The following is a 25,121-nucleotide window of genomic DNA, read 5'->3' as shown; positions in this document are numbered from 1 at the left end:
TGCAACTGTAAACCTTCTTTTCTTTTGGTGACTATACAGACCTTTTTCTGTCGGGTTGATAAAACCTAAAAGTGAAATTGCTGGGTTATAAGGTGTCTGTATATATTCAAATTTGGTAGGTACTGCCAAAGACCTTTCCAGAATTATCTCGATTTAACTTTCTACCCAGCAGTAAGAATTTCCACTGTGCTACAACCTCACTAATACTTAGCTTTAACTTTTCTGATGAGTGCATAGCAGTATCCCAATTGTTTTAATTTGTATTTCTCCTGAGTACTAATAAAGTTGATTGCTTTTATTTATTTTGGCTATTTAGAGGTCTTTTTTTTTTATTTGTAAAATGTCTGTTTAAATTTCTCACACATCTTTTGGGTTATGCTTTTTAAGATTTATTTTTAGAGTAATGTTTATATATTTCTGCGTATGTACCTTTGTCAATTATGTGTTACAAATTGATGTGGGAGATCATCAAGAGGACATGACCACTGGTTGACCCAAGAGCTGTACCTGCAATCAGAGGTTTCTCACCCATCCCCCATCCTTGGAATGTTGGTTCCACGTGTTCTCGACTCCGTTTCAGGCTGGAGCGGTTTTCAAGGACGCAGCGTGGAGACAGCAATGCCTTGTTGAAACCACCTGGACCACATACTACATGACTGAAGCCAATTAAGGCCTCTATATAAGCTTTAAGATTCGGGTGGGTGGTGTGGGCATTTACTGGTTGTGGGGCTGCCCAGGACAAACCTCCTAAGTAAGTTTCCTGGCTTATTAATCTGGTACCTGTAATTTGGAGTGGCCTGCTTCTTCAGTCTCTCATTGCCCTCTAGCTATGGTGAAAAGTTTCAGATTTCACCTGGAAAACTCCCGAGATTTTGAGCCAAACCAAGTATCTTCTCACACTCTCATATTTGATTTTTCACTTTCTTAATAGTGACTCTTTTTGGAGTAGAGTTCTTAAGTTTTTCCAATCTGTTTTTTTCAAAATTAGTTGTTAAGGAATCCAATTTTTCAATCTGTTTTTTTTCATTATTGGTTGTTAAGGAATCTTCCTATGCATGAGGAGTGGGAGATATCCTAATAGGTTGTTGTCTGTGTACCTTTTGCATTTGGATTGATAAAACACCTGGAATGAATTTTGTCTGTGATATGAGATAGGTGTGTATGAGCTATTTTACATTTGTCCTGTCAGAGTCGTTTTCCACTTTTCTGTTTTCTGCTCCAGGAGGCAGGCCTGTCACTTACAGGTAAAGGTGACTGATTTAGCTGAGTTATAAGAATTTCTTTCCCTGACAGTGCTCAGATGTTAAAGTTCACCATAACAGGAGGGGTGCTGGATTCATGACTATTATTATTGTTATTAGCTTTCTAGGAAGTCCCCCCCCACCCCAGATTATACTCCTATCAGACTTCCTGTGGCTGTTGTTTTTCCTTCTTTCTCGGTGCTGCTTATTTTGGTGTACCTGCTCTTTATTTTGGTGTACACTTCATAATGAATAGCCATTTCATCTGTAATGAACAGATGACTGTAGAAAATCTGTATATCCCTCCTATTTCTGTCAAGGAAATCTTTCACCAAGAACTATTTGATCATGTCAGTTGGGCAAAGGACTCCCAAATACTTGGATTTTTGGGATTTCTTTGTAAATCTTGATGTCAGAGGCTCCTTTAAGAGCAGATGTATTCCACTGAATCAGGCAGACTGACATTTATTTTGATTTCTTAGGCCATAATAACTTGAGTATCCTACATTTTCACCTGGATTGATTACCAATTACATGTCAACTGAATTTTTTGAGGTAGAAACAAAAATACAAGAGATTAAAGTTATTTTCCTCTTTATTTATTCTTAGTTGTTAAATTCAACCTAAGGTCAGTGCTTCCATGTACATACTAGAAGCAAAGCCAATCTAACACGTCATTTGTTAAATTTTATTTTTTGGCAAGTCTCTTTTCTGTTCATCCTTGGGGGAAAGAGATACTTCACTTTTATTTTGTTTGTGATTTCTATGAATTGAGAAAAGTAGTGCTGAATTTATAGAGTTGGAGACATTTAAACTGACCCACAGCCGTTAACTCTTTGGCGGTAACTTTATAAATTTCATACAGACATATGTCTCTTAGCTCTTTGCTTCAAATCAAAGTGTCAAATTACCACCCATTACATGTCAAGTGTAACCAGTAACAGGATGTTCTAGCTACAGATCTATGAAACTGACTTGGATGTAGGTCAAAAGACCATAAAATCTCCCTTGCTAAATAGGTTAAATGATTACATTAGTATTTCTCTTCAGATGTTATTTTTAACTCATTTGAAACTATTTGCAGATAGAAATAGAGCTATCTTGAATGCTGATCACAATACGAAATATATAGAATTCACAGAATACACAAAATTATTGATGATATAACATTCAACAATCAGGGTGCTATGAATTTTACATTAAAATTTAATTATGTAGTAAAAAATAGAGTTGTTATAGCTAGAAAAAAATATTTTCAGAGGCAGCAGATACCCTTGATGGAAACGGACAGTCCTACATAGGAAGAAAATCCAGGAAGTATGCAAAGTAGACACCAGGATACTAGGCATATATAATTTAATCAGAGATCACACAATATGACATAAAAACAGCAGTTGACTAGAATAATTATAATCTGCAACACGTGAAAACAGTTTAGAAAATGGATTAAGGTCATACTCTCTGACAGTAGGCTTCTTGGAAATACAGATGTAGAATCAGACAGATTTGTGTCATCTGTGCTACCTTTCCTTGTCATCAGATTAACTTGAACCAATAGCTTGGTATGGATTCAAGCATAGACGTGTTGTTGATTAATTAACTAAGTCTTGTCTAGTGAGACTGTTAACCTCATAGAGCCACGAATAACTAACTATTGATTGATATTTTGGTATTTTAGATGCAAAAGCACATTCTTCCTAATAACTGGAAATACAGCTTAAGACTATTTTGTGGGACAGACCTGTGATTGTCTGAAATGGTAACTTGTTAGATATAATTCTCCTCATTAGTGACAAATGTGCATTTACACATCAGAGACTAGAATTTTAGAGATGAATCCTAGTGGAATTTTCAGGGAAATCTTGTCCAACTATATTTATGAAAGCAAGAATATGTTCAGTTATTTTTTTGTTCAGTTGGGTCTATTGACTGGCTTAAGCCGAAACTTTCTCCTTTTTCAGTCATGTAGTTACAAAAACTGTACATTACAAACAGTGTAGAAACAAGCTGAAAAGAATGTGCCACACATCCTGGGTAATCATCTAAATGCAGTTAAATTTACAGATACAAAAGAAAATACAGCCTACTCCCTTACAGTGCACAGTTATTGTTAGATACAATGTATCGCTAGTAAATGGTCATGGTCACCAACTCTAGTTGTCTCCAGCAGAGAGAATGAGAGCAAGATCCGTTCGGTACAGCTTCCCCCCATCTGATAAAGCCATTATGCTTTTCTTGTATGTTGGAATATTATTAATATCCAGATCCTGTATAGAATATAGATAGCATTGTTATCCAGCTAAATATGGAAGTTAATTAACCACTGTCAAGTGATAAAATGTAGGATGAAAACTTCTTGTTACATCAATCCATTAAGAGGTAGATTAAATTCTTCCACAAATATGAATAATCGCAAGGTTGTTTAAAAATCTATTTATCACAGTTACACAGTTTTAGGCCAGTACCAAATCAGGTTAAGAATTGAATTCTACTTCTGCTGCTCTATAAATCTTTAAAGTAGATTTCCAAAAATCTACTTTAGATTTTTGTGGTGCTTCTAGATGGATCCTTATAGTCTGTGGTGTGGTGCTTCTAGATGGATCCTTATAGTCTGCTTAAAAAGTGAGTGGCATGGTAACTAGATTACCTGTTTATTCTTCTCACACAGATCCTTCAGTAAAGCATCCAATTCGTTTTCATCTATGTATCCATTGCCATCCTGAGGGAGCAGAAATAAACCAGTATACAACCCACTGCACAGTAACAGGGGGTGTAAGAAAACGGAAATAACTGATTCTTCACAAAGTCTCCCTACTGCACACTTGGCAGATATTCCAACATCTTAATGTCAGACCCTCCAAATTCTTTATTGCTCCAAAGGTCCAAAATACATGTGAATTGCCTCTCATGCAACAACCTTACATTTAAAATATACTTTGAACTTTTTGAAGTACTTTTACATATAACATCTCACTTTATGTTAACAGTATCCCTTCCTGTTGAAGTTATTAGGTTGTCGTTAAGTATGTTCACGTGAATATGGACTCTGAGGCCTGGGGAAGCTGTGTGACTAGGCTGATATCACACCAGGTAGTGGCAGAGCTGTGCCAGAGCCCACAGAGGAGTGATTTGACCCAGGAGTAGGGAAATTAGGAAAAAATAAAGGATGGTAACTACTGACATCACAAACAGCCTTACCTCATATACATGATGTTACCATCTGTTATATGGGGAGGATTCTCCTGGATATTTTCAACTAACTTAACCCTCATCCCACCCTGGAAAGTGATCTCCTGTTTACAAATGAGGAAACTGAGGGTTAGAGGAGTTTGGTATCTTATTCAAAGCCTCAGAATAGATCAACTGTAGCATGGGCCTTGAATCAAGAATCACCTAATTGGGAATACCATATGACAAGATACTATGACAAGCGTAAATTGGCTGAGTAATTTTGTGTTTCTTGTAATATGGACCTTGAGTTTTATTTAGGGTTTCTTCCCTGTGAGCATTTTCTAAATTCTTCTAAATAACCAAATTATAGATAAGAAAAAACTTTTACCTGATCGTATAACTCAAAAGCTTTATTGAACTCTTTCCCACACATTTTGACTCCCTGGATGATAGAGAAGGGAGCAAAGGTTAAAGTGTTACTATTCTATTTCAGTGTATTTCCCTTGGCAAATCTCCCACAGTCTAACTTTGCAAGGGAAATATTGTTTATGGTAGGGAAAAGAGAAATACCTGAAATTTAAGAAGAAAATTCTCCTGTACAGGTAGTAACCTTTTGAGAGAGAAATAATAATAGATTAGATTTTTTGGATAAGGATCAATTCATTATAACACCTATGTACTTTTTTTTTCTTTTAAAAAAATGTTCTATTTATTTATTTGACAGAGAGAGATCACAAGTAGGCAGAGAGGCAGGCAGAGTGAGAGGGAGGAAGCAGGCTCCCCGCTGAGCGGAGAACCTGATGCGGGGCTCGATCCCAGGACCCTGAGACCATGACCCGAGCTGAAGGCAGAGGCTTAACCCACTGAGCCACCCAAGTGCTCCATCTGTGTACTTCTTAAACTCACCTGGCCATCTCAGTTAATTCCAGCTTCCCATCATTATTTGAATCAAATAATTTCAGCTGAAAGACAGAAGGTTATTATTGTAACCACTGAAGAATGATTTATTATAGGAAAGAGAAGAAAATTCAAAATAAAGTATTTGGAGTTATCAATTACTCATATAGACTGTAAAATTCTAGAAACTAGATTTTATTAAACTTCTAGTGCAAATTTTCAGTTCTATAAGTTGGGTCAATTGCCAAAGTTTATCAGGATAATATAGAATAGTCAAGGTAATAAAGATCTTAGCTAGATTATGGAATACCGTAATTTATTTTTCTTGCAATTATGTGTATGTGTTAAAATGTGGGAGAGTTGGTGTCTGGCAGTGTAAAGTATATTCTAAAACTTTCCAAACAATAATATGAAAATAAATATTGGTCTCCCTCCTTTATAGCATAAATCATAAAGAGAAGCAACAGGCAGATAGTATGAATAAATTCTTAAGAGAACAGAATTTTTGACTAATTTTCAATTATTTTCCTTGGATAGTAGACACCTCCTCACCATACTTAAATTCACATCATACACCAAGACCCATTCAGATATAAATAAACTCATACTCTTATTCAGGAAGCATGAATGTTTTTAGAAAGTAGCAACTATTGTACATGGAGGGCCTATAGACGAGATATATTAAAATAAATATATAGTTTACATGCCACATGCTATTATATAGAAATATAAAGTTTACATGCTACATATGTGAAAAAGCAACATTATTTTTGTTTTTTCAAAAAATGTGATCAGGTCATAATGGTTATAGGTTTAGTGAAGTCTCTTTAAGGAGAAAAAGAACAGTCTCTGGTTTGAAATGTTCTAAGAATGCTTTGTAGGAGGCAGATTTTTTCAGAGTCTGATACTGACACATTTTATAAATTGTTGACCATAAGTTCTGATATCACCAAACTGTCTACCAAGACACTGGACACCTGAGCACACAATTTAGTGTCCATAGGGGACTATTTCCCTACATATATATTTAAATCTTAATTAGTACTTGATTAATTTGCCTCTCAGATTTGAACTGGTTTATGACATTGAATCAGATATGCCAGGCCAGTCCAACAGGGGGAAAACTCCCATCTGAGTAGTTTTTAAAAGACTGCTTCAAATTTCTACCTGAAAGGAGTTCTTACTTTAAATAGACATCCCATAAGACTGGCACAAAACAGAAAATTGATAAATGTAGGTTATTGTCCATTTCCCATAAGCTATTCAGAGCTTAGATGTCCCCACTGTGACACATTCATATGCTAGCGCTATGGATTAAAGAAGATGCTTTCTTGCAATGAAAAATTTTTAATTTTGAAATTAAAGATTAGTCCCGCTTTATAATATCATTCTATAGTGAATAAGACAATAGTAAAGTTCTAGTGTTTTTTTTTCCCCCTCTGCATAAAAGTAGACTCCCAGTTTGAAAGTAAACCTCATAACTGAGGTTTATAATCAAGACTTGTATAAGATGACTTCCCAGGGTAACTAAAAAGCCTAATTCCTTTATCAATCTAATAGAACATAATTTTTATAATATGCACTATTGTGGGGGTATTTATGTAAATCTGTAAGGTAAGAATTCACTGTTCCTTTACAGTACTTAAAGCATGTATAAATATATGTACTGATTTGGACAATTCTAAAAATTTTGCCTGAATTTCAAAAATTATAATGTTGCCAAAATACTGATCCACAGCTGAATCAGTTTGGCAAAGACTTTTCCTCATAGTTCTAATGCTATGCATCAAATGAGGAAACTACCTACTTGAAATTGATGAACTTCATGGGCATTGGATTATTCTATCCAGAACTTCATAAATTTGTTCATTCCTAAAACATTAAGGGTCTATGTGTGAAGCAGTTTCCTTAGCTCATTATCAACGTTTTATAAGATATCTTGGTTACACTATTTACCATAGCATCAGGCTCAGGATACATTTGGAACTTCTCAAGCAAGCACCAAGACCATATTCTAAAATACCCATTTTTTTTTTAGTCACCCAAAGAATAAAGTAGTTGTAAGTTCTGTTTAAACTCTTACAAAATTAATGATTTTGTGGGTCATGATAAAAATAAATTCAGAACCTTCAAAAAATGTTTTTAGTTATCTAATTTATGTATCTACAATGTAACTTACATGTGTATAAATTATATAATTACACTGGCTTTGTAAGAAAAATGATATATTTTTTTAAGATTTTATTTATTTATTTGTCAGAGAGAGAGAGAGCACAGGCAGAGTGGCAGGCAGAGTCAGAGGGAGAGGCAGGCTCCCTGCGGGGCAAGGAGCCCAATGTGGGACTCGATCCCAGGACGCTGGGATCATGACCTGAGCCGAAGGCAGCTGCTTAACCAACTGAGCCACCCAGGCGTCCCAGAAAAATGATCTTTTGATAGATATAAATTACCTCCACAAGAAAGGAAATGCTCATGTGTTGAGCCTTAAACCAATGATGACAGCACTCACTTGGCCTTACTTTTCAAGGGAAATGATACCTAAACGCATGTGATGCCCACATGGTTTATTTATCTCATCCTCCATAGCCTTGAGAATTAACAAGAACACAGTAATACTTCATAGGTTCTTGGCTACTATCTCTCCAAGATCAGTCTTACCATTAGGTCTGTATATTCAGCTAGCTTTGTATCATCAACAGTCTTGTTTGCTTTTTCCAGCAGGTCCTTTAGAAAGTTCTGTTAAGAAAAAGAACACTCAGGTAAGTGTCATAAATAACCTATAATCTATTTCCATTTCAGCCTGCCTTGAAATGGAATGTCCTGAGAATGCAAAGAAAGCCTCCTTTGGAGGATAGAACTGGGTGAGGAGAGGACCTCGGAAGGGAGATTATGGCACTCGGTTCACTTGGCATTCCAGCCACGATGCTGCCTCTGACAGGTAAGATATATGCATTTTACTGAGACCTGATCTGTTGTGGTCTATGTTGCACTGCTTTTATGACTTCAATTAAATGTGTATCTGGATTGTACACTGTGTAGGAATCTGAGTACAAGCTTGTATACCAGCCAGCCCAATGGGTGCATTTCTACATAATGATAACTTCATAAAAGCTCATATGGCTTTCCTGTAAGAAAGCCCCCTTTTCTGCCATTGTAACAAGAGTGAAAATTATTAGCAAGCCAGATGGAGAGCTACCTATCATTTGAAGTGCATTTTCTGTGCTCACAAACTGTGAGGTTTATATAGATTGTAGGAAGCTTGTTTCTCTGAAGGGCCAGTCATGTAGCTTTTGGGCTGGATGCAGTCTCAAACACCTTGGTTAGAAAGCTTCAACTGGCTGTTCAGTCAAAGACAGTTGGCCACAGATGATGTTCTCTAATCCTTGAAGGGTATGTGAATCACATTAAAATAGAGATTATTGTGGGAAGGATGAAAAAAGATCATTATTAATTTGACAGTTGGAGGTTAGGAGGGAGTTAAGTTTTTTTAAACAGAAATAAATCAAAAGTTTTCCAAAAACCACATAAATGACAGTGTGAACACTTAGGCATATAATATTCATTTTGTCTAGAGCTGTCCATTTACGACTCCTTTATTTTTTTTCCAAAAATGAATTAATGCAGTTATGGAAAACTAAGCAGGTACTGTGTTTGGATATATTGAAGGATTGGGTTTCTTTGGTTCTGCAGTGGTTTATCTTCTTCCCAAATGTATGAATTCTGCTGGGCTGGTTTAACTTTATTCTTTTTGAGGAAGGAGACCTTTTTCTTGGTTTGATTAAATGCATTTTCTTTTCAAGCATTCCATTTCAAATCCAAAGTGAAGCATGGAAAATTCAAAGTTATGTGTTGGGGGTGAATTTTATTTTTGAGCCTTAGGAGTCTTTTGTCAGAGATTAATTGGGTTAAAAAGCTTCATCAGAGACTAAAATGGTGGTCACAAAAATAGCCTGGGAGAAACCTGGGGCCGCTGAGATTCAAAGTCGTGTCTGAGAGCAAGTGATGTTTTACTCTATTATGGATCTTAAAATTAGCTTTCTTGAAAGATCCATTAAAAAAGAATACCAACTTATCTTCAAAATTCCCCAGAGAGGAGGACTTCTATTTAGAACCTCTTTCTGAGAATAAAATGTAGAACAAAGAAGGTCAGTATTAGAAATGAGCTAAGGTTTTCATGGTGAATTTGAAATGATTTTTAAAAGATTGGTTTTTTTTGTCCTATAGAATAAAGACACAATAGCTTAACTGTTACCTCATGAGCTCTAGGTTGTTGTGCTGCAAGTCTGTATAAAACATATTGTTTTCATGTTAGAAATGTTTATATTTCCAAGAGGCTGCTGTTGACTGTGTTTGAGCAATTTTACAGTGGTGCAAATGTCCTAGTTCCATCTCCAAAATTGTCTGTGACTCAAGCCACGTTAAACCATGAGAAGGAAACTGAATTTGATATTCCTATTTCCACACTTGACAAGAATCATTATCAGATAGTCTAGATTCTTTCATGAGCAGCTAGGTAAATTTGAAAAATTGACTCTCTCTAAATTTCTGTCTCTCTGTATAATGGAAATGATAATACATGTCTTGCAGGTTTTCTGAGAGGATTAAATCTTAAAATACATTTCAAGTACCTAATACTATACCTGCCACATAAGTATATTAATTTGCCTCCTGTTTAGTTACTCTCTATCCCGGAGACTGATAAAATAGGGTCTCTGGACTGAGAAATCTTGGGGTCAGTTTAAGGAAATGACAGAAAGAATGTAGCCATACTTCTGAAAGACTACTAAATTATTGAGTTAATGAGTAATACAATGTATTGTGCCATGTGTATTTCACAAAATCTTTCATATACAGAATTTCACTCGAGCTTCACAGTAAATCGGAGTGAAAGGTATTATTATCCCCATTTAAAAGAAGAAAAAAGTATCAATAACTTGATTTTAGATCTCTTTGGCTTCTCCTTCATATCTTTTCCTCCCCCACCAGCTCTTCTGTACACCTGGGGGAGATGAACTGACAAATTCAGTTTCAAAGTTATAATTTTTCAGAAGTTTGATTATAGTAGGACTTTGTTGTTGTTCTTGTTGAGAGGCAGGGGGTTTTATGGAATGGGTAGGGAACCTGGAGGCAGAGGAGTTTGGGTTTAAACATTGCAACCCAGCATCGTCTTTCTGTGTGGCCTCACTGTATCACTAAACTCTTAATCTTTTTCCTCATGAAGGTAGTAGTGATTTCTGAACTCACATGAAGATTAGATAAAATAATGTGCAACAATTGTTTCCTTGTCTTTCTCTTGAGAGAGAAATCTGTTTATATTCGTTTAATTTATAAAATAAAATGGCAAATTTCAATGAAAAGGAGCATCTTATTTGGCCTAGAATATTATTGTTCTATCTGTCTATCTAGTATAACAATTTGTTTATATCACAGAAAATGCTAATTTTTTTGCATTCCTGAATAGAATTTGAAGAAGTACTTGATGTCTCTTTTTTAATCTGGTACTTCATTAACGATGTGGAAGAGTGGGTGAAAATGTGCCATTGCTCAATGTAAGTTTCTTTTGTGGGAAGTTTTTAAAAAAGTTCCTAATTAAAAGAGTTCATAATTCTATTCAAGAGGAAAAAAACAACAGGTTTTTATTTGCTTACCTTAAGTTCCTCAGTTTCTATGAAGCCACTGTGATCAGTATCATATTTTCTCCATGTCTGTAAGTAATTTTGGATAAGGAAAACCAAATAGATTAAAAAATACACAACAATTTTCCTACACTAAGTAACTTTCTGAAGACCTCACTCATGGGCAGAGCTCTATTTTACCTTCATGAATTCCTCACAGGACTTAAGCTGCTGGCATCGGAAGAGCAGCAGGAAGTTCTCTTCTGTGGGTAATACATGAGCCAACTGAAAAAGATTGAAAAAGTTGTAAGGGAAGCAACCCTTATCATTACTTCCTGCTCGGTTTTCTTGAATATATTAGAAGAAGTTTTATTGCCTAGAAAACCAGGAGAGGAAAAACGCTAGGACTGACCTTCCCTTTTTAATACTTTGTTCCCACAGAGAAGCATTGTCTTCTCTAATGCGTGGATGTCCCTGAGTGACAGGGCTGCCTGGTCTGTGAGGTGGCTGCAGCAGGTGTGTTCAGAAAGCTCAGATAACACAGGTCTGACCATTCCTTATCTGCTGGACATCCAAGTAGATTCATCCCGGTGGCTTGAAGCCTTCATCTCTTCCGTGCCACAGAGCACTGCTGCTCTTTTCAGGGTGCACAGAATGTGGTATGTGTAGAGATATACATGACACGGAGAGGCAAAGAAAGTATGAAAAATGCAAATGGAGGGTAAAGGAAGGAAGGAAAAAAAATGCATCCCTAGATCTGAGGAGAAAGCCCAAGAGATGCAGGGAAGATAAACTGAAGACAGGGGCGCCTAGGTGACTCAGCTGGTTAAAAGTCTACCTTCAGCTCAGGTCATGATCCCAGAGTCCTGGGATCACACCAGTGTCAGGCTCCCTGTTCAGTGGGGAGTCTGTTTCTCCCTCTTCCTTTCCCTCTACCCCCACCCCAATAAATAAATAAAATATATATATATTTTTTAAAAGGATAAACTGAAGACTATTGTAAGGCAGTGGAAAGAGAGGGGGAAAAACCATTCACAATGAAGAGTGAAAATGGAATAGTAATAGGAAGAAATAGTTCTCATATTGTTGGTTTTAGCTAAGAGGATATCCACTTCAGGTCCAGGGCTTGGGTTTAAGACCCTATTTATGACCCTATGACCTGTCTCCTTAGATCTCAGATTGTAACTTTAGAACCCTCTTCCTCCTCCTCTTTTTTTTTTTTTTTTTTTTTAAAAGGGTTCCAGATCCCATTTTAAGATGACTGTAATCTGTTATGTGTAGGAGGGAGGGAGCTGGATTGATGGCCTCACTGCGGGCCTGGGTTCTATTCCTGGCTCAGCTGCTAATTAGCTGTGGTCCCCAGCAACTCCCTCAGCCACTTCTGGAACTTAGTACCTTCATCATTAAAATAAGGAGTTATGAAGTAGAAACCAATGTCTCTTAAATGTACTGGGTTCAAAAGGATTTTGAGACTTTGTTAGAATCACTACATCTTCGCCATTAAAGAATGAAAGTACACATACAATGCTTCACCTAATTTCCTTGAAGTTCAGGCATGGACCCTCATCCCTGGACTTTAGACCAAGCACCTTTGGTATGGATATACCTCAAGTTCAGTATCTGTTCCAAAATTTCTACCAAATTATAGGAAAATCTATCTCCTCATGTCCCTTTAAAAAAAATTTCATCCATTTAGGTATATTAAAGCTTTTTAATATAAAATGTATCTTTTCAAATTTATGTGTTTTTATGTCTTTAAAATAATACCTCAAATTAGATCCATTCAGCTTATGAAACTGAGGAATGGAGCCATATATCTTATTAGAATGTCAATATGACTCCTCAGAAGACCTTTTCTTATTTTGAAACAAAGGTCACTAGTATAGTTGTTCATTTACATAAGCATTCATTTGGGAAATAGGAAATAGCTAATGCCAATTCTTTTAGTTATTGGTATGTAACTTGTCAGATACCACTTTGTAAGGTGTTGTTGGCCCATCCATTTCTGGAGGGCAGGGACCATGCTTTGTCTGAATCTCCTATATGCCTAGGGTGGTCCTCAGTGCATTATATGCCTGACCTAAATGCTAGGCATTGGTTGATAATTTTACTTCATTAAAAATACCTACTTAACATGATTTGTAGTATTTGTTTTTACTATCTTCATTGCAATTTTCTATATTGCTTGAATTTTAATAGCTGTGTTTTCAACGAAATCTAACTTTTCTTAAAAAAATTACACACAGAGGGCGCCTGGGTGACTCAGTGGGTTAAGCCGCTGCCTTTGGCTCAGGTCATGATCTCAGGGTCCTAGGATCGAGTCCCGCATCAGGCTCCCTGGAGCCTGCTTCCCTCTATCTCTCTCTCTCTGCCTGCCTCTCCGTCTACTTGTGATCTCTCTCGTTCAATTAAATAAATAAATAAAATCTTAAAAAAAAAATTACACACAGAAAAAAATAAAAGAATGAACTAGTAAGTAATTACTAAGTGTAAAATAAGGGAAAATTTAACCATCTTTGTCTCAAAAATTAAAGTTCATATAACTGGCATAAAATTTAGAGGTCTCTAGAATGTCAAATATAGAGATGGTAAAATTGTTCTGCATATATAGTAAAAATGTGTATTTTTTTCCCCATGTCATTTTGGGACATGTTTCATTTCTTTTAAAACATTACAAACTATATTTACATGCACATTTTGAATCTGTAAGTTTGAACTGTTCATGTTAAACTGAATATACAGCCATCCCATTTTAACCATTAGAAAAGTATCTCAAATATGTAAAAGATTATAATAAAACAAGCTAACCATTAAAAGAGAAACAATGAATATGTGTGGATAGGATGTAACTATAGTGAACATAAATCATCTTTTTAAAGGTGTGTTTCACCTTTGGTCCTTCTGTTGATGCTTCCATCAATATACTGGGAGTCAAAGTTCAAATTTCAGAGCTGGGTGCAATAACTCTCCAGCACTAGTGTCTTAGAGCATTTCTACAAATAGGAGAGGTCTTTTATTGAAGATGTCAAGTAAGGTGGCTTTATTCTCAGATTTGTTAAGTCCCTGCTGTCCATGGAAATATTCAGTATTGCCTGATCCAAGGTTACTGGTAATTTCTTAATCCTTGGGCTGCCTCACTGTTCTTTTATGAACTCACAAAACTTCGTTAAGGTTTGGAAAAGAGGGAAGAATATCAAGGCAATAATTAGAAGGCAGATGATAGTAACCAGAATTCCTCAGCTTCAGGTGTAAGCACTGGTACCTGTCACTCAGAGTGGGGAAGTAAAATTTGCCGGTCTCTCCTAGATACATAAAAACTACACACATCTTGAGGATAGGGTCTGCGTCTTATTACTGTTTCTTTGCCCAGCACCTGTAAAAATGTCAGTAAATACCTTACTGAATTTATGAAAGAAGGCAATGGTGTATGGCCTAGGGTCACCGTAAGCTGTAACTAAAGTTCCTTTGGAAGAATTCAAATAACTTATTACTGAATTGTGGATAGATTTGGGGTGGATATTGTGATCCTCTACTCAGAGGTTCCTTTAAAAGGTGCTGGGAGTGTTACTTTGGGAGAGCCTCTGGGGTGCCTTTGGGAGATTATCTAGGCTGAAGATCGCTGCCTTCTCAAGGATACTGTCTGGGGGCCATTGCAGTTTTCAAGTCCGCTGTAGGGTCGACTGAAGCCTCTACTATATAGTCCGAGACTATATCATGGACCACTGTCTCTCTCTGCCCAGTCCTCTCTTTTTATTTCCCCTCAACAGGTATTGGTCCTAAGAGCACCCCCCAATAAATTTACTTATTGCTCATTTTTGGCTTAGATCTGCTTCCCAGGGAACTGAACATGTCACAGGGTTTTTACACTTTTGTTCTATTCCTAGGCATAATGTAGAACCCTCTTCTTATGTCTTAGAGCAGGCTGAAATTCTTTGCTGTAGCTCACAGAGCTATGTTTCAGAACCTACTAGGCACTGGGCTAGATACTGGGGATTCATAGTCACTGTGGGTAAGAACCTTATAGGGAAGCAGATAATTTCAAACATTATTTCCCACAATTTCAAAAAAGGAGATGTAGTGATAAATTTCAATATTAGTTACAAAGAGAGCACACACAATGGGCAATTTTACTAAAAGCATAAGTGACTGAGCTACGTAAGTCAAAGCACACATGAAGCATAATTCTTAAAGACATTGGTGGTGCATGTTAACCTCCTTCAACACATATTAACAGAGCATTCACTTCTTTCATTTGGAAACCAGAGAAGTATTCTTCCTAGGCAATTAAGTGATTCCAAGAAATTGGGAAAGCAAATAATCTTACATAAATTTAAGGCCAGTTGAGTTTAACAATTTTAATATGAAAAATTATATAAGAAGTTGTTAAAAGTTTTGGTTTTCAGAAGAATGGTGTAGATTTTCAGTTTTTTAAAAAATAATGATAGCAACTACTACAGTGTGCCAGGTTGATGTATTTGTTTGATGTTTCTCACATTTGATGTTGGTACTTATATACTATCCCTCTTTACAAAGAAATAGGTAGAGAGGATAAATGAATTGCTATCATTTAGTGTGAACCAGATTTGAAAAATCCGACCATCTGACTTTCTTGACTTTTGAAGCCTTTGGACCATCTGACTTTCTTGACTTTTGAAGCCTTTATCTTTAACCATCATGCTCTATTAAAATCTCCAATCAAAAACCTTTTCCTCATTATTGAAAATTATTTATCTGGAGGGAAGTTTTTAATCTGATTTTACTGTTCATAATTTCCCCAAATTCTGAGGTGAAAAAGTAGTCTGCTATGAAAAATTACATTCACTATAGCTAAACTTACATGCTCAAATCCTACTGTGGAAGAAAAGAGGGAAAATAGTGTCTGCCTCCCTGGGAGAGATGTTACAGTTTTAGGATTAAAATAGCTTTTAGATCTATTTTTTTTTTTTTTCAGTGTTATGTACTGACCTGGACAAATACAAAAAAAAAAAAAAAAAAAAAAAAATTGAAGAGGATGGTAGTTTCCCACACGTTGCCCAAGGGATTAAGTGAAAAACTTAGAGTTGATATCCTACTAAGGGAGATATCTGTACTTACTAGAAATTTCTTTTCTGGCACTTATATTATCTGCTGAATCATTCAGTCTTCCTTTCTAATTATTTTAACCAGCCTTCCCTGCAATAAAGCTATTAGCCTGAATAAATTTAGAACATTTTTCGACTGTCATGGTGTTTGTTAAAGTATCTCAAAATTTCAGTGCTCCTGTTTTGAGTTCATATTAACAACCTCTTTATAAATGAACTGTATTTATGTGAATTTTAAAATCTAAAGACATGAAATTTTAAAAGTTCAGAAGAACGACATCTATATACTACCCTTCATTTTACGTATTTCTGGATCTCAAAAGCAAGTTGTTTGCAAGGTCAGTCCATTTCAGGATAGAACTCTGAAAATTAATCACTACATTTTCTGATCTTTTGAACAACACATTTCAATTAAAGTCAAATCACTTTAGCTCATTTCCATAGGAAAGCAGACTACCACATGAATATCATTTGGTTTGCCTTAATTAGGTTTTTGAGGATCCCATCTGTATGCCTATTAAATATATAGGAACAACTAACTTCTTCTCCCTTTGATCAATAAAGTGACATTATCTTGATGTGACTAGGTAGATTATCATAAATTTTGGAAAACATGGGGTTTCCCATTCGATCATGGCTGGCTGGAGTGTGTGTATTTGTGTCCCATGTTATATATAGGATTTCTTAGCAAGTGATATATGTTCAGTTGGGGGAAAAAAAAAAAGATGAACTTCATTTTATTCAACTTCCTAGTGGACACACCAGGATGTGTTATAAATTTGGGCATTCCCACTCTTCCTCTCCTCATTTAGGACACATAACCTCTAACTTTCAATGTCTTCTTTCCAGTGATTTTCAGAACCTCTCTTTACTCTCTTCACTCCTACTTACCCACTCTAGACCTAATCAACATGCCTATGAACTCCTGCAGTGATCCCTCTTTCTGCTCTCCCATTCTAATGTTCTCTCCAACCAATCCTCCATTCTACCCCTCCTCTTGCCTGTGGCTGATAACTCAGATTAATGAAAAGAATTCTGGAATCATGGTCAGACCTAGGCTTGCATACACCTGTTGTCACTCCCTGCCACTGGGGCCATGGACACAGCATTTAGGCTTTCTGGGTTTCAGTTTCTTCATCCTTAAAATGAGGAGTTTTGGCTAGTTTTCCCCAGGAGTCTCATCGGGCAAAAAATTCTGTGTCCTGGGATAGTTAGTTAAGTGAGACACATAAGAATTTATTTGAAAGTTTTTCTCCCTTTAAACTCTGTCTTCTTCAGCTGTTCTGCAAGTTGTGCTCAAATCACGTTTCAAATGCTTTGGCTAGATAACTCCTCTATGTTTCATGCATCCTGTTCAGCCAAGCTAAACATAAAGCCTTTCCCTAAGTAATCAACCAACTGAAGCTTGGAACTATTTTCTTTTAATGTAGAGATGCACAGGTTATATATTATTTTAAAAAAGTAGAGTAGTTTAGAGGAACATGATTGAATTCTGGCTGTTTCACCATTTCTTTCTTATTTTTTCTTTGGTCAAATTCTATTGAAGCCACAGATTCCCCAGCTATAAAATAGGTCCTTCTACTATAAATTAGACTTCCTTTATTTTGTCACAGGATCAAATGAGAGAATGCATTTTATAAATTGTATATTGTCATACAATGTAAATTTTCTTACTGTGATTACTATAAAATTTCTCAATTCTTCATTTTAGCCTCCATTAGCTTCTTTATCCTCGACTATTACCTGTCTTTACTCACACATAAAACTTTTCTATAATAGTTTATTATCTCAAACTTCTAGAGAAATTTCTTTCCTCAAACTTCTAGGACAATGCATCTGCTAGTGGCCCCCAGGCTCTCATTCAAATATGGCTTCAAATTATAATTCGTAAGTGGTGATACTCTACCCTGTATAGTAAAACCTGGATTCAAAATGGATTCATTGAGTCCTTTTAAAAGTGTGAAATGCATGTGAATTGGATCATGATTTTTTTAATACTATTGTTTAATTTACTCTCACTGAAGAAATTAAGTAAAATAAATAGCTGAGACCACTGGAGTCCTTTAAGGTAAAGTATGTTAAATATCAGATGATGGTCCTTCCTCTACTGGAATTATAAAATATGTCAAGCTTTGAAATAACCGCATCCATAATTTCACTGATTTTAGATTTTCCAATTCATTTTGAATAGATTTACCTCATCTCATTTATGGTCTTTTAAAAGTTATTTTCTTTTCCTTAATGATTTCGTATCTTGATGAGTTTACATCTATGTGAATCTGTAAGTCCCAGTACCGTTAATTTATTATTTATATTGTAATGAGTTATACAAAGGCAAAGGGGAAAGTGTATACTCCAGGGAAATGTTTTAATTACAAAGGTAATAATAGTATGTCCTTTCTTAACTCCTTTTGTAGGTAGCTGCTTAAAAATAAGCATTTCACATTGAATGACAGATGTCCTATAAGATCAATTAATTGAAAGCCAAGTTAATTCTCTGAATCGAAGGTAAATTATGACTACATGTTGTTGATGGCCAGACTACATCACAACCTAATACACTAAGAATATTATAATAATATAATTATACTTTTGATTTGGCATATTTTAAAATATCACCTATTAATTTTTCTGGACAAAGCTGTCCACTCAATTTTTCTAATAGGTTGCAGAGATCAAGTAGCTGAGACACCAGAGCTTCAGAAAGTACAAGTAAGGAAAACAACAGCTCTTGTACAAATCTGAGAATGCTGAAGAGCTGATGCATAGTCAAAGTCTGGCTGCCTTAACTCATAAACAAAATTTGTCCTCCATAGGAATAGTCCTCATCAGAAGATAGGATTTGACACCCACAATTTTATCTTTCAGAGACTCAGAAGAAATCCTTACCTATAACACATCATAAAATATTCATTAACTTTAGTTCTTTGTTTTTACTAAGGTCAACTGCCAATCTTTAAAATAGAATTTCAGGAACCAGGATGCAGCTTTCTGCCATCGTCATAGTGATGACAAATACACAGAAAACTGTATGCTGTTAAGTAAGAAATACCAGTGAACCATGTACTTGGTAGGTGTTTTATCCAAGTGAGGCAGGGTAATGTAATGGCAAAGGTACTTTGCCAGGTGTCTGGGACCTGGGCTTCTAACTGTACCGATGCCAGCAAAAAGGCACATAACCAAAGGCAAATCATTTCACCTCTCCACATTTTGGTTTCATAATGTATTATATTTAGGCTCTGGATTAGGCAAACTCTAAGGTCTCTTTCTTAGCATTTTGATTTTATAATTTTGAATAGAAGATAACATTTTACTTAGGCAAAATAAGCCTCTCCAAATCAAATCAAATCAAATCAAATATGATCTTGTCATATCCTGTCTGAGTTGGATTCAAGTATAAAATAAAGCTCATTTATTAAAAAATATATCAGAAAAATACTAAGTTCCTTACCTCTACAATTCCTATTTTTCCATCATCTCTCTGCCCATACTGATCCACGAAGGTTTTCATCTCTGGTGATAACTCCTAAAATTATATCAAAAGGTAAGAAGTTTATTTAAAAAAAACTACCAGTTATGCTTCTGATATGTTAATAACTTCTGCAAAGAAAAACTGGAATTGAAACCATTTAGAATTATGCACACTGATGAACTATTCTCATGAAAACTGAAGATATAACTGATACACAGTATTTACTGGTTTCAAATGAAAGGGTTACTATTATAATTTCTTAATTAATTACTGATTTATCTTCTTTAGTTTTGAGAATATGCTCTCCTTTGAAAATGTAGTCAGAATTACTGAGTTCATAACTGTTAGTGAATTTAAATATAATGTACTTTAAACATTGCTTCCTTCAGGAAATATTCTTGTTCCAACTAATTGCCCTATAACATTTTCCTTATTTTAACACGTTTATCCATGGGAAGTAATAATAGGTGTTTTCAGTTTGGACAAGCAAGAAATGTGAATGTTGGAGTGCCTCACATTGTCACTTTTCAATGTTTCTAGTATCTTCAGGTTCCCAAAACAGAATGGCATTTACTGATTAAATACATTGAACAACTAAATTTAAAAAAAATTCAGATAAAAAAATGACTTTACCAATTTGTACTTTCATTAGAGAGAAACAATTTTGATGATCTTATTGAAAGCTATTGGTTATATGTTCAGGATCTTTGCCTCCCAGAATAACTTAGAGAGTAATTTTCCAGTGTTTCCATTTTTTCCTGAGATGTTTTCTCTCCCATGTATTTTAGTACAAGAAGATATGTTTAAGAGGGACAAAATGAATGCTTTCATCTCATTTGAACTATTTTGTCCAATCTATTCTATTGCTTACATAATCTCTTCACATATTGACAGATTAGAGGGCTATGAACTGTAAACTAGTGATCTGAATATAGACCTAGTATTCAGGAAGTTGAATTTATACCCTTGGGTCTCCAACATAGCCCATTTTAGATAGCCCTGTTGCATCAACTGAAGCCAATTTAAAATAGGTCAGCCTTTACTAATATCCTATTCTATTCTATGTCCTTGGAAAAGTGTATTAAGGTCTCAGTTTTTATCATAACAAGATGATGGTATTATCTAGCCCATGAGTTTGCTTTAGGGATAGGTAGGTTAATATAGTTCGAGACTCATATTGAAGCTGAATATCATTACTACTAGTTATTGCAGAATTCTTTTTGAACCAAAGTAAATATTTTTAGAACTGAATTAACAAATGGTAATCAAGCAATTTAATTATAAAGTAGTCTTTGAAATAAAACTCTTCTATGGTTTAATTATAATTTGCGTTTATTAAATTTTATTACAGCAGTAAGAGAAGGAAAGAGTTCATCCCTTGGCATTAGTGGGATCTTCAGTTTAGTTTTTTGCACATACCTTAAAGTAAACAAAAACAAATTATTTGATTTTAAATCTCAAAAATCACATGTACCACTAGTTTAACTAGCAGACATGACATTTAGTTTGGTGGTAATTATGTCAAAATCTAGGTTTTAAACAGTACAAAATGTAATGACAATGATAATAAAATCAAGCTTTATAAAAATGCAAATTTAAAAACAAACTACCATGTTTAGTATAAAAGGGTAGCTTTGAAAATATTTTGGGTTTTTATATTTCATTAACGTTATATTCAGTTGGAGTATGTGGGTGGCTCAGTAGGTTAAGCATTTGCCTTCCACTTAGGTCATGATCCCAAGGTCCTGGGACAGAGTCCCATGGCTGACTCACTGCTCAAGGAAGCCTGCTTCCCCCTCTCCCTCTGCCAGTCCTCCTGTTTGTGCTCTCGCTCTCTCTCCCTTTCTTTCAAATAAATAAAATCTTTAAAAAAATGTTATATTCACTTATAATTGGTGAAATTTTCAAAATTTCACAGTAATAATATGACAACCCAAATAGTGCTTCCATTAATACAATGAAATTTGTTATCCTGTGGCCAGAAATGAAAAGAAACCTGGTTTTTAAGATTAGTCTTTATGTTCTACAAAAAAAGAAGAAAGGGTTTACTACAATGACGCCAGTAGTATAGTGATGTTTGTCCAGTACATGAACCTCTCAGTCTAGATCTCAATTTAGATTTTAACTATCCAAAGCCTATACACATAACCCAGAAAAATACTCAGCAATCAACATATTAAGCAACTTGATATAATCTCATACCTGTGCTCAAGTCTGCTATTTTTGGATTAATACCTAATAATCAGAATTTCCAATAGCTTAAAACTGGAACCTGGGCAGTAGAAAAAGACTTTTAAATCTTTAGAACTCTAACATGAAGTTATTTGTTTACAAAACAGTACAAATATTTAAATGGGAAAAGAAAAATCTCAAAAAATATAGTTTCTAAATATCTGAATTTCTAACCTGAAAATAAATCACAATATTAAAATTCTAAAAAAATAAAAATATAATCATTTAGCTACTAGAAGTGTATTGCAATGTTTTAATTTGAAACTGTATGGCAAGTAAGATTATTCCAAACAGATATTTTAAATGAAACAAGCAATTGTTTTTGCTTTATCAGTCAAAGATATATAGAACTATAATATTACATGAATTTATTTATGATAATATATAAGGAGGGGAGGGTGTAGAGAGAGTGTATAGAACATTTCCTATTTTATTTGATCCTTCCAGGTTTATATAATATCAAATCTGGGTAAAACAATCCCCAGAGTGTTATCTGGTTTTAAATCCATTCGGTCCATGATTTTAGCAACTGATAGTTCTGTAATACATTATAATACATTTTAGAGTCCTCTGGTAGTCTTTTGAATATGTTGTACAGAGATGTGTATTACACAATTTTCAATTTAGTTAGAAAAAAAGTAACTGTGTTAGTAACATATTTATAAAATATCTATACATACATCAGTGCTTAAGGTGATTTGCTAAATTTCACATACATCTGTGTTTTCCTCTAAAGACATAAAAATTATATATAATATGTAATGTAAAATCTCTAGCCAGTAGTTAGTTAAAAGGCCAAAATCATTAAGCTCTAACTAGCCCAAATCCAACACAGTCTTCTGAAATGTAGTCTTACATAAACCCCAGTATACTAGTAAAATTCTTGTCCTATTTTCCTCTGTACAATCATCCCATCTATGTTCTAAACCCGGGTATACTTTATTTTTATGCTGAGAACATCTTAACAGGTAAATTTAAGCCCACAGGAAGTTATTCATAATTGGTAAGAATTGTCATTTATTTAATTACCTAATGGCTTAAATCACAAATATACCTTGCTTTCAAGACCCCATTAGTTGTTTTCAATCAGAGTATAGCTTTGCTTTTTAAAAATATATGAAATTCTTAAAATTGTTTTACTTTTTACATCTCTGACTTTTGGGTTTCTCCCTCTTAACAGAAACGAACATCTTTCTTGTTAAGTTCTTGCTCATTATTATGTTACAAATTTTCCAACTTTCCCCCAGTGAGAAAGGTCAAGATAGAACATTTTCTTATCTGTCCAACCACATCAAATCTCAAAATAAGTAGCAATAAAACAAGAGATCCATAATCTGCAGATCTGTTTCCTGACCACCAAGGGGCAGAAATGTATTTCTCCGCCCCCTCCACCCCCCACTTCTCACGCAGTTAAAGAGAAGTTAAAAATTACCTTGTAGAACTCGATCGAAGACGAGGTGATCTGCTAAAAGGACTCATGCACCCTCACTTTTAAGCATTATTAAAGCAAGTACAAGTACAGAATCTATATTTTAAAAGCTCTGATTTCATAGTGTAAGGTTTTTCCCTTTAGGGGATTTCTTTCTGTCCCCTTTTCATCCCCCCTCCCCCACAGTTCGGAAAGGTGCTTTTCCTCTCCTTTCTCAAGTCAATAAATCTGCATTCCCTGGAAGCCACTTGATCTCCGATGGCTCATTATGAAAACTTCAGAATATTTATGTTTTAAGGCTGAAGGTCTTTTTCCTTGGTTGCAAACTTAAACCTACCAATCCAGCTTTCTTCCGTGCTTGCTGGAGTTCCTGAATCAAGTTCTGCAGCTCCTTTCCTTCCAGGTAGCCACTTCCTGAAAAGACAAAGAGCCACCCAGGTATCAGACATGAGTTTCTTCCCCTTTCAATTTCCATAACAGCTAAAGTTCTGGCAACCTGCAAAGCTCTCTCCCCCCGTACATTAATTAACTCTGAAAGGATGCGGAAAGGGTAGCGCAGCCCTCTCCTCGCGTCAAAGTTTGGACCCCCTAAGGGAAAGAAGGATGGTACGGATGTGAAGTATAGCCAGAGAAACTTTAGGGTGTGGTGTCCCCTTACTCTGCTCCTTCTCTCTCACTCTCCCCCCCCCCATTAGCATTCTTGGAGAGAAAAAAAAGTTGAAGGTTTTGGGCTAACATAGAAAAACATATAAACTTTCAAGTTGATGGTTTGAGAGGAAGTGGGAGAGACAAGATTAGGGAGGTGGGGGAAGAAGTAAAGAAACGAGGGAAAATAGGATTAGGAGGCTCAGCGGAGGGGAAAAGGATAGAAAAGGGCAGGGACAGGGGGTCTTCAAACAGTTAAAAAGAGAGGAGATAATCACCGTCTGCGTCGAAATGAAGCCAGATCTCGAAAAACTGTGAGGCTGTGATCAGGGAGGATTGCAGGTGGGATTCTGCCATTGTACAGCCGAGTGTGTGCGTGTATGAGTATGCGTGTGTGTGTGTCAGTGCGAGTGTGGGGTGAGCAAAAACCTTAGGGTGTGTGTTTGTGTGTGTGTGTGTGTGGTGTGTGTGTGTTTGTGTGTGTGAAAGAGATCTGCGGAGGAAGACGGGGGCGGGCGCTGCCGGGAGCTGTCCTCGGTGCTGCTCTTCTCAGGCGGTCTTCCCGAGTTCTCTCCACACCCCGCACCCAGTTCTCAGTATTTATCCTGACAGCGGAGCTGGGCCACGCCTCCTCCTGCCTCCCATTCCTCATTCCCGCCTCTAGCTCGCATCAACCTTTTTCCCCTCCCAGTTTTCTCCTCTCCTCGCAGGAAAGCTTGCTGGAGCAGGAGTTTTAGAGTGTAGGAAGCAGCAGGTGGTGGGAGATCCTTAGCTCAGAGACTGAAGCCTAAAAACAGACACTCTTTCCCCCACATTCTCCTAATCCATAAACTATCTTCGTTCCTGAATAATATAGTGAAATAACATAAAGAGGTTTTGATTTTCAGATGCAAGGGGAAAGCTGATAAACAATACCACCATATAGATGGTGTGTGTGTGTGTGTGTGTGTGTGTGTGTGAGAGAGAGAGAGAGAGAGAGAGAGAGAAGAAAGGAGACTTCTCTGAGACATTTTGGTATTTGAACAAAGTCAGGTGAAAGTATTAGGCAAGTATTTGGCAAGTATTAGGTTACTTTGATTAATGTGTACAATTAATTTATTGCTATCAACCACTCTATTTTGTACTGGAGCGTCATCCTAGGAATGTTTCTTAAGATGGTTTAAATGAACAAGACCTGCCAACATGATGAAGTAGGATTATGTGGGGTTTTTTTTTTTCAACTTGAAGTAGACTTATAACTGGAAAGTGATAAAATTATAAAATCTTAAAATGTTAGAGAAAGAAGTGATCTTAGAAATATTATGGTTTACTTCCTATGAGCTTAGAAGGAACAAGCCC

General features: G+C 35.8%; 1 protein-coding gene across 1 annotated transcript; it reads right to left on the bottom strand.

The window, feature by feature from the left end:
• Positions 1 to 2,580: 2,580 nt before the first annotated feature.
• CALB1 (calbindin 1) lies at positions 2,581 to 24,384 on the bottom strand. Its single transcript, XM_059166064.1, has 11 exons — positions 24,062 to 24,384; positions 23,476 to 23,552; positions 19,457 to 19,531; positions 11,126 to 11,209; positions 10,958 to 11,014; positions 7,968 to 8,045; positions 5,319 to 5,374; positions 4,983 to 5,022; positions 4,801 to 4,854; positions 3,889 to 3,960; positions 2,581 to 3,508 (listed from the first exon to the last, which is right to left on the bottom strand). The coding sequence occupies exons 1-11, from the start codon at positions 24,138 to 24,140 to the stop codon at positions 3,395 to 3,397; spliced, it is 786 nt and encodes a 261-aa protein (XP_059022047.1). The 5' UTR covers positions 24,141 to 24,384; the 3' UTR covers positions 2,581 to 3,394.
• Positions 24,385 to 25,121: the final 737 nt, after the last annotated feature.

The sequence above is a fragment of the Mustela lutreola genome, chromosome 3 (genome assembly GCF_030435805.1).
Source record: "Mustela lutreola isolate mMusLut2 chromosome 3, mMusLut2.pri, whole genome shotgun sequence".
In the NCBI taxonomy this organism is placed as follows: Eukaryota; Metazoa; Chordata; class Mammalia; order Carnivora; family Mustelidae; genus Mustela; species Mustela lutreola.
The sequence above is the reverse complement of the archived record's forward strand: the minus strand, read 5'-3'. Positions and strand labels throughout refer to the sequence as shown.